This window comes from Megalobrama amblycephala, linkage group LG14 (assembly GCF_018812025.1).
Source record: "Megalobrama amblycephala isolate DHTTF-2021 linkage group LG14, ASM1881202v1, whole genome shotgun sequence".
Classification (NCBI taxonomy): Eukaryota; Metazoa; Chordata; class Actinopteri; order Cypriniformes; family Xenocyprididae; genus Megalobrama; species Megalobrama amblycephala.
The window spans coordinates 30834405-30844786 of NC_063057.1; the positions used below are offsets into that span (position 1 = coordinate 30834405).

The following is a 10382-nucleotide window of genomic DNA, read 5'->3' on the forward strand; positions in this document are numbered from 1 at the left end:
TGTTTCGAATTTCTACTAAGAGAAGTTTACGCTATATTTTACAGTTAAAAAGTTTACAAAAAAATTCATTGTAATCCTTTGAATGTTAACTGAGTTTGCCCTTAACAGTTATTGAATTGTAAGGGAAAATAAAATCGTTTGTATGGAAAAATCTAATTATTTGGTTGAATGTGCTGTTGCAAGTTGAGAAAAAATTTTAGTTGAATGAACATAAATTTTAGTACAGATAACTTGAAAATTTAAGTTATCGTATTTCAACTAATCTTTACAAGTCCAGGTTAGTTGAAATAAGTTGTTGGGCCAACTATTTTAACTGTGTCAACTAAATTTTTTAAGTTGAACATACTTAGTAGATTAAGTCAATAAAACTTAACTGAGTCAAAGCAAAAAGATAACTAAAAAATATAAGTTGAGTGAACAAATTTTTTTTTACAGTGTAGGCTGTCCAGACCTCCAGATCCTGAAAGAACAGATCAGCATTAGATGTTCAGTGCTGCTTCCTGTGTGATATGATACTGACTGTGAGATATGATCATTTATTAGAGAATAATCAGTTTAATTCAGTGATTTCTCACCCAGAGGTCATGTTGGTGCCATCAAACCATTCCCATCTGCCCTCCACATCACTGTCAGTCAGACCAATCCAGAAACTAACAAAACTGTTACTGACAAATCCCTAAGAATAAAAACACAGATACATTTCATCATTTAGGGTTAGAAGCTAAACACACACACACACACACACACACACACACACACACACACACACATACACACACACACACATTCTTTCACTCACTTGTTCCTCTCTGTTGTTTATGATGATCAGATCTGTTCCTCTCTCTGTACAGTATCTTCTGCTCTCAGCCCAGGTCCTCTCCTCAGAGGAAATGAAGTAAAGACTGGATTGATAGTAAATCCATCCATCTGTAAACACAACCAGTTTAACTATTAGCATCTTTTTCAGTTTTTTAACTTGTTTCGTTCATCTGTGAGCTTTAGTGTTAGTGGGTGGTAACTATAATATGAGATCACTTGGTTCATTCTGTAACCAGGGCAAAAATAGCCTGTAGTCATTCCTTCCCGCCATTAGAGGGCACCCTTGTGCACAGGTAGTTTCTCTAGATAAGACTCTTATTCCTCATCTGGTATCGTTTAAAGCCCTTTGAAGCTGCACTGAAACTGTAATTTGGACCTTCAACCTGTTGGTAGCCATTGAAATCCACTATATGGAGAAAAATCTTGGAATGTTTTCATCAAAAACCTTAATTTCTTTTCGACTGAAGAAAGAAGGACATGAACATCTTGGATGACATGAGGGTGAGTAAATTATCAGGAAAATTGTATTTAAAAGTGGACTAATCCTTTAAGGGATGAAAATGAATAGTAATGTGAAGAATGTTAAATGCATTTAGTTTTGGTCCTATAAGTGTGTGTGGCTTATGAGAATGCATCTTTAATAATATTTCTATTTTGTTCTTTATCCAGAAAACATCAAGCCACCGTTGTTTATTTGGGGGTATTACACAAATAGGGCCCTATAATACACCCGACGCAAGGTGCAGCGCAAGTGTGTTTGCTAGTTTGCGTCCGGCGCCATTCGTGTTTTCCCGTTCAGCGCCACGTCCTTAAATTAGTAAATGCATTTGCGCCAGTTAGTGCGCCCATGGGCGTGCTGGTCTAAAAAAGAGGTGTGTTCAGGCGCATTGCCGGCACATTGCTATTTTAAGGAGCTGAAAATAGACTGCGCCATAGACCGACTCAAACCTGGTCTAAAGTCTAAAGTCAATGGCGCAATATTTTTTTGATAGAGCGCGTTGGTAAAAACTGCGCCTCTGGGTGCGTCCACAGTGCGCGTTGACTTTGCTTATTACACACAGGGATGCGCATCACACAAACATGCCAAATATTAAAAACAAAAGGATTACAGTGTAAAAGAATATTATTGTGTAGGCTACATAAATATAAAAATGTAATGATGAATAGTCATTGCGTGTATTAGAATTAGGCTACCTATTTTCAATTCAGCCTATTACTACTTATAATAATGGCTAATTAATTGAACAATCGTGCCAATACACACACATATTAACTGACTCATTACGTGTACGCCATGTAAATAGCAATACTCCATGGCGCGAGCGCATCTCGCTCTTAAAGGGAATGGGAGATGACACTCTGATTGGTTTATTGAATGTTACGCCCATTACTCATTAAGAGAATAGGGACAACCCATTTTAAAAATGCGCCCCCGCGCACGGACCATTTTTCCGTCGTTAAAATAGCAAAAGTGGATTTGGACACACCCTGAGTGCACCTGCGCCGTGCGCTTTAGACTTTGCATTTAGATCGTTAAAATAGGGCCCATAGTGTGTGCTTGGAGTTTTGTGTACTTTTATTTTATGAGAATTTTACAACCTAGTTGTAAAGGAAATTTGTGCAAATTGATCTGAATTAAGTACACAGAGAGGGACTATTCTTTATTTTAGTTTGTTTCTTTGTACATTTGTGGAACATTGTGATTCACACTATACGTAGTGAACTCTCTGTTTGAACAAATTTTCTTCTGTTTATTTTGTTTATACACCTTTCCTCAACCTCAGACATTAACGCAGCGTCTTTCTCATATGTGGTCAAAAATAAAGAATCCTTTTTTAGATGTCTGGCTGTGTTTGAGTTTATGATAGTCAACACATTTTCATGGCCACAATTCTTTACATTTTACATTGTAAATATATTTTACATTTGAATTTATGGTTCACTTTAGACTTTGACTAACTATAATAACTGCAACTGCAGTCATTGAACTCTCATTAGAGTATCAGTAGACTGTTAGTGTAGGATTAGGGGTCTGGATTAGGAGAATAAACTGACATGTAGTTGTAAAGTTACTTGTAGTCAGTAGAAAGTGTAAAGTGGACAATTGAAATAAAGTGTTACTGAATTTATTTTGTACTATAGACTCTTTCCATGCTGTGAATATGTGCACTAGAATTACACTTGACATTCAAACACCTATGAATACTAACCAGATTATATTCCTGCTCTGTAGAAACTACTAAAATGACAAAAGAAACTCACCCAGTTTACCAAGACTCATCTGAAGATCATTTTTCTCCAGTTTTAGCTGCTCTCTCTCATTGGTCAGGTTTTCATTCTTGGATATTAACTGTCGTCTCTCTAGAGTGAACGTGACACACAGCACTATGACTGCAGTCAGCAGAAGAACACACAGCAGCACCAAACACACTGCAGCTGCTCTGGAGCTTCTGATCTTCACACAAACACTTCCTGAAGATGACAGACATCAAGATAAATGTTTTCTCAATTCCTAATTGTATATTTGTGTTTTATAAAATGGTTAGTTCCTGTCCTCGATTCTAATTGGTCAATAGCTGTGTTTTATTAACGATAATGGCTATGACCGCTTCACCCAACGGTTCTGTGTATCACTACACAACACCCTTAGCAACCACTCTTAGCAACGTAAACTGTTTGTTCTCAGTTGATATTGTTCATTGATGTTTACTGTATTATGTAGAAGAGTGTTGTGAGAAAGAGATCAAGTGAGCGAGTTTATTACCTGCATTCAGATTTTCCTTCAGGTCAGTCCTATAATCATAATAAATAATCTGTTTAAATGTCTGATGTATTATCTTGTCCTTTAACAGTTAAGGGGTTTTCCCGTGACTGACAGCGCTAGTCAAAGCATTTGTCAGTTCTGTCTTATTCTGTGTTCACAACAATTCAGTCTTTTCAATGTAAAAGTCTTTGCTACTGGTATGGAATTTAATTAATCATAACTAACTTTTTTTTTTCTTGCAGGAATAACATTTATATGCATTTGAAACCTAAATGTCCTCAACCGTTGGGCCTAAATCAGTGTGTGTCTGAATCATGTCCAAATATAAGAAAAGGGGGAAAATAAAGGGTTAGTTCACCCAAAAATGAAAATTCTGTCATTTATTACTCACCCTCATGCTGTTCTACACCCGTAAGACCTTCTGAAAGTAACTGAACTTCAAATAACGACTGTATCGATTGCACTGTTATGTCACTAGGTGGCAACAAACTTACTGTTAAAAATGTGTCTATCACTGAATCATTCTTTCAGAAACAAATGAAGTCTTTATGATTCTAACTTACAAAAATATTCTGTTTCAGCTGTCTGGATCTTACATGTGTGTTCAAGCATCTTATCTAATTTGTGGTAACACTTTACAATAAGGTTCATTTATGAACTAACCAAGAGCAATACATTTGTTACTGTATTTGTTGATCTTTGTTAATGTTAATAGAAATACAGCCATTCATAGTTTGTTCATGTTACTTCACAGTGCATTAACTAATGTTAACACATACAACTCTTGATTTTAATAATGTATTAGTAAATGTTGAAATTAACATTAACAAAGATTAATAAATGCTGTAGAAATGCAGTTCATTATTAGTTCATGTTAATGTAGTTAACTTATGTTAACTAATGAACCTTATTGTAAAGTGTTAGCGAACATGAGATTAACAATCTGTTAAATTCATTTTACAAGTATAATAAACACAAAAAGGACTGTTTGAGTAAAGTATTGTGCATTTTTCTCTTACTACTATTTTTTATTAGTTGTTTTATTATTTTTATGGAACCGGAACCGGAATCGTTAGGCAGAACCGGAATCGGAAAATTTCTTACAATTCCCAACCCTAGTAGAGAACCTTATTATGCACCAAATAAATAAACGAAAGATTATTTGTTATTAACTAACATCAGCTATATTACATCTAATGGGAATTAGGAAATTATATACTGATAAAATACAACAATGCCAAGGTCTCTGGAAAGAGGTTTGGTTAAGTGATATTTACGTTCCACGTGGTTGAGTCTGATGACGGTGACGTCTTCCGCTGGTTGTGCTGGGCGACAATGCAGTGGGGAGAGGAGCCAGAATCTGTTTCAACAGTCTTGAACACGAAGCTCTGTGGGATGCTGATCTCCTGGAGCACCAAAGGGTCCTAAAATCTGGAACATGCAGATGAGGCCCTGGTGTAGGTGCAGAAGGTCCTTAACAATCTGGAACACGCAGACGAAGGAACCTTGGAGTGAAGGTTTGCTCTCCTGAGCTTAACCTTGTTGCAGATGTCGTTACTGTCTCGCTGGATGGAAACTCTGAACGTAGTGTTTGTTGATGTCTCTTTCCTCACAGGATGGAGGCTCAAAACATGGTCGTCTCTGTTGCTGCCTCACAAGCTGTAGACTCAGATCATGGGATCTGTTGTTGTCTCTCTGGACGAACCAGAGGTTCAGAAGGAGAATGTATCTGTCAATGTCTATCCCCGTAAAGGACAGACTCAGAATGGTAAATCTCTTGTGTCTCACCTGATGGGAGACCCAGAACAAGGAGTGTCTGTTGAAAGGGTACCTTTATCCCTTTCCGATGAGGAGGAGATTGCATTTTGGCGCTTCTCCATTCGAGTGCTGTGATTGGCTGCTGGCATCAGAGGGGACACACACAGTTTGGCCCACTCTTCTTTCCCCTGTGGAACTCATTTGCATAAAGCAAGGAGTTGGAAGTCTTTACAGTGTCTTTAAAGTTTACCAATGCATTTCTCACTTTCCAAACCACCACCAGAATACCTTTGGCAATATTCTAAACAAATAGAGACTAAACATGATGGAAAAAGATTGAACTGTCATTCAATTGTACATTAACAGCTATATTTGTGCCAGATGTTGCACTACAAATAGCTGTCACTGTGAATACTTATTTCTGTGAATAAGTATAAAATGGATGTGTGTAGTTTGCATCAGTTCTAAGGTTTTCAAACATGGTTTTGAATGGATTTGGATGGATCTTTGTGATCTCTCTTTGTTTCACCCATTGCTGCTAAGGTCCTGAGGAATTTTTATGGCGGTCTGTGACCAGCCTTAGGAAGTAGTGTCTAGATGGGTGAAGGGCAGAAACTGCCCGTGGACCAATGAGAAGTCCTGTCCTTCCTGGTACAAGAGTCTTCTTCTTGCCCTCGAAGAGGTGTCTGGATGTTGTCCTTACATCTTTATCTGATGGCGTTGGACGGTTTGTTTGTGTTAGTCCACCAAGATCCAATTAAAATGTAGCAAAAATTTGTCCGCTGTTACAGACAGAGAGGGACCCGGCCATAAACTGGGCCCTGGAATGTGCTGTTCCCTACACTAGAGACCTTATTCCCAAGTGATAGTGTTCAAAAGGGTCAAGACGTTACCAACTCAGCCGACGTCGATTAGGAGACGTGTATAAATTATTAAAGCATCAATTAGGAGACGAATCAGGTAAACTTAAGTCAGGTGCGGTAGGGGAAAATCTACCACACTACTGACTGACACACTTATAAAGACAGCCTTTGCCTCCATCTAATGGCGTAATAATGTAATAATGGCGTAATAACTTATGTTGCTGCTCACTGTCAGGGACTATTTTTCTGGCGGAAGGAAAGCTTTTAGTGAAAGTTTACTTAATGAAACTTGCATTGATACATAGCATAGCATCTTGTACCTTATTGCTTACATATGTGTACCTGTATGGTTTCTCTTGGTTCAGTGTTTATATTGCCATAAACAAGCTTTTTTGTTCACCTGGTCATGGAAATGATGAAAGCTATATGTGTTTCTACTCTGTAGTCCTCTGCTATTTGAGACTCTACTTTTAGTAGTCGAGGCCAATAAGTGGCAAAGTATGTAACAGTACAAGAGCACGTGACATCCTGTCTGTGAACATTAATTTGCAAAACAAAAAGCTCTTCCTAAAGGGCACTATTGTGATATTGTGTTTAGATGTAGCAGTAGGGTTTAAATTAGCACAGTACAGTTATACATGAGAGAAAAGTCACTTTACCTAATCCAGTGAAATCAAAATTGATGAGAAAATGTAACTTAATTGTGCTTGAACATGAATCAACCCCAGATAATATGGTCATATTTTATGATACTTTCAATAGTGCTTTTGTGTTCTTTTAAGCTTTTTCCTCAAGTTCCTGTGTGAAATCTTCAAAACATCTTCATTTGTTTGCCACAGAATGATTGTAACTAACAGCACTATGTCTGTAAAGTCAAGACTGTGGTTTCTGTTTCTACACCAACACAAAGATAGAGCAGCATTCTCATGAACATTGTTATAAAGGCCTCGGGTACAGTGTATATTTTAGGACATCCTCAGACTTATTACGAATGAGTCATATTTCAAAAAGGCATCATGCCTCAGACTGAAATGCTTCAGTCATTGGACAAAACGGCATCATGCCATAGACTGAAAGTCTCAGGAAAAACAACGTCAGTGTCAGGTCTGGTACAATTAGGCATCAGACAAAAAAGGCATCGGACGAAACGGACTGACCATCCTTACTGAAACACTCAGGCTGAGTAAACACTTTAATCATTTTTTTCTCTCTCTCCAAAATCATATACAGATGGTTAGTTATTAAATCATAAAACAGCATCAGCAAAACACAAAGCTGAACCAAACACACTGTAGCTTCTTCTGATCTTCACACAATCACTTCTGAACAGCACAGGTCTGACATTAGATGACTGAACATGTGCAGACTCTGATGATTTGATCAAAGTAATGAATGTGATTACCTGTACGCTGAAGTGGTTGGTGTGTGTTTGTCTCTGTCCTGAAGTCATGATCTCTCACAAATTCTGCACTCTCATAGATTTCCACTGTCATCTCCATTCTGTCTGTGTTCATTCTCTCAGACTCAGTCCTGATCACATCTTCATAAATACCATCAGCCATTTCTGCTCTTTAACCTTCAAACATTAAATGATCTTGTTCCTTGTTTGTTGTAGATGTAGTCAGCACTCGTCTTCTTTTTAAAGCTAGTGGCAAACAGACTTCAGTGACATCAGACCCTTAAAGTTGACATGAAACAGAAGTTGTGATAGACTTTTTCCCTTTTGTGATGTATATCTGAGTGAAACTCGGCCATTGCTATGATGTCATGTGATTGACAGGTTGTCCCACTCTCGCTCCAGTAAACACGTCATCAGAGAAGAGAAGTCATTGCAAGAGGGAGGGGAAGTTATTTTAATTAAAGATTATGAGGGCACATGAATTTTAAATGTGATGTGCATTGATAAATCACTCATTATTACTGCAATATTTCATAAAAAATAAGAATTGTTGATTTTGATTTCAGTGACTTATTCAGTGACTTATATTATTATCCATTGGATTGGCTCTTTCACTCTCTCTCCTCTCCACCTACAGCTGGTGTGTGGTGAGCGCACTGGCGCCGTTGTACTGTGGCTGCCGTCGCATCATCCAAGTGGATGACCCCTGATATGATTGTAAAGCGCTTTGGGTGTACAGTTGTACATATGAAAGCGCTATATAAATGCCTCATTCATTCATTCATTCATATTCATTGTTGTGGAAAAGTTCTTTATTCTTTCAGTGGTGAGAATGTAATGAAACAAACACTCAGGAAATGTCTTTGTTGATTTTATTCATGCAAGAAGGTTGTTTAAAGAAGATTTCTACACAGTTCTAGAGAGAAAACACCCTCACCCAGAGCGGCTGTCTTATATACGCCTCTTATTGTTCCTTGTTACCCCAAACCAATCATAACACGTTATCATATTAGGATCATAAAAACTGAAAAAAGAGAGGGGTCTAAAACTTAGCAGATGCCCTATTGAAGTTCAAGCTGTCAAGACAAACACATTTGCACCTTTGCCTCACTTCCTTTGTTAGTTTCAGAAGCATTTCTTAAAAGAGAACAGCATTAGCAGTAATTTTCCACTGAACAAGCTGTTTTAAATGATACACAAGACAGAGAGAAAACAAGTATCAATGCATCCATTCATAAATCAGGAGAATAAATGATAAGCAATAAATATTCCTCTACAACGTTTAGAACAAGCACTGACTGTGGCAGGTTACTGGGGAAATGAACATTTGGAAAGGAAATATATTTACAGGAACATTTCAGCAGGTTCAAGATGAGATGAGATGTAAACATCCTCAATTTGGAAATGCATACTCTCACCCATGCTATTCTGAATTTTTTTTGTGTTGGGAAATCGTGAAATCTAAGGTACTGTAAGGCAACAAAGAAGCAGCTAATTTAGTAACACAGGACGGGGGTGAAAACTTTTGAACATTTTCTTGGTTTTTTTAGTACTGCCCTTTGGAAGCAACAGAAGATACTTAATTTGTCATCAGGGAAACATGCAAGTACAATATTCCTTTATCTTGAAATTCAAAAAGTTTTCACCCTCCTGCTCTTAATGCATCATGTTTCCTTCTGGAGCATCAGTGAATGTTTGAATGCTCACATTCGATGGCGTCTGGCACTTTGGAGAGGTGTTCTCCTCACGGATGAATCCCGGTTTTCACTGTACAGGGCAGATGGCAGACAGCGTGTATTGTGCCTTGTGGGTGAGCGGTTTGCTGATGTCAGCGTTGTGGATCGAGTGGCCCATGGTGGCGGTGGGGTTATGGTATGGGCAGGTGTATGTTATGGACAACAAACACAGGTGCATTTTATTGATGTCATTTTGAATGCACAGAGATACCGTGACGAGATCCTGAGGCCCATTGTTGTGCCATTCATCCACGACCATCACCTCATGTTGCAGCATGATAATGCACGGCCCCATGTTGCAAGGATCTGTACACAATTCCTGGAAGCTGAAAACATCCCAGTTCTTGCATGGCCAGCATACTCACCGGACATGTCACCCATTGAGCATGTTTGGGATGCTCTGGATCAGCGTATACGACAGCGTGTTCCAGTTCCTGCCAATATCCAGCAACTTCACACAGCCATTGAATAGGAGTGGACCAACATCCCACAGGCCACAATCAGCAACCTGATCAACTCTATGTGAAGGAGATTACACTAACAGACGTAATAAAGATAAGGGTTTTCAATCTGGTTTCTAGAGTATTTTTGCTGGTTTCTTGACATTGCTAGGGAAAGTTACTTCTCATTATCAGTGTTCCTGCTTGTTTCTTGCATATTTAGACTCTCCCTGTTTAATGAATTTACTCAACAAAATTCATTTGTAGTCCTGAAAGGAAGTCACTTTAGTTTCATATCCAGATGGTGTGAACAGAACCATGTCTAAAACAGGACTGACATCTGTATTCTGCTGTTGTGTGAATGCAGGGGAGGATTAAGGTGGTCAGGAGCCCCTAGGCTGCTCTTTGTGTGAGAAAACACAAGACTTCATACTGATACAAAGCCTAGAGGAGTATAAATAGACAAATAGAGTTATGCTGCATTCACGCCACCTTGTATTTACCGGAATCTTGAGACACATGACGTATTTTACAAGCTAGAATCTCGTAACTACAGGAATTACGAGGCCGCGTGAACGCACCTTATATTACATAGTTTAAACA

The 10382-nt window shown here is 38.3% G+C and overlaps 1 protein-coding gene across 1 annotated transcript; it reads right to left on the reverse strand.

Moving 5' to 3' along the window:
- Nucleotides 1–479: 479 nt before the first annotated feature.
- On the reverse strand, nucleotides 480–7835 carry LOC125244413 (natural killer cells antigen CD94-like). The gene is made up of 5 exons (XM_048154500.1): nucleotides 7607–7835; nucleotides 3082–3291; nucleotides 800–927; nucleotides 576–676; nucleotides 480–519 (listed from the first exon to the last, which is right to left on the reverse strand). Exons 1-5 carry the CDS (start codon nucleotides 7764–7766, stop codon nucleotides 480–482), a joined length of 639 nt encoding a protein of 212 aa, XP_048010457.1. The 5' UTR covers nucleotides 7767–7835.
- Nucleotides 7836–10382: the final 2547 nt, after the last annotated feature.

Coding starts and splice junctions, on each gene's coding strand:
- LOC125244413 (XM_048154500.1), bottom strand. CDS start 7,766: ATGGCTGATGGTATTTATGAAGATGTGATCAGGACTGAGTCTGAGAGA. Junction 3,292..7,606: donor CCAACCACTTCAGCGTACAG/GTAATCACATTC, acceptor TGTCATCTTCAG/GAAGTGTTTGTGTGAAGATC. Junction 520..575: donor GGCACCAACATGACCTCTGG/GTGAGAAATCAC, acceptor CATATCTCACAG/TCAGTATCATATCACACAGG.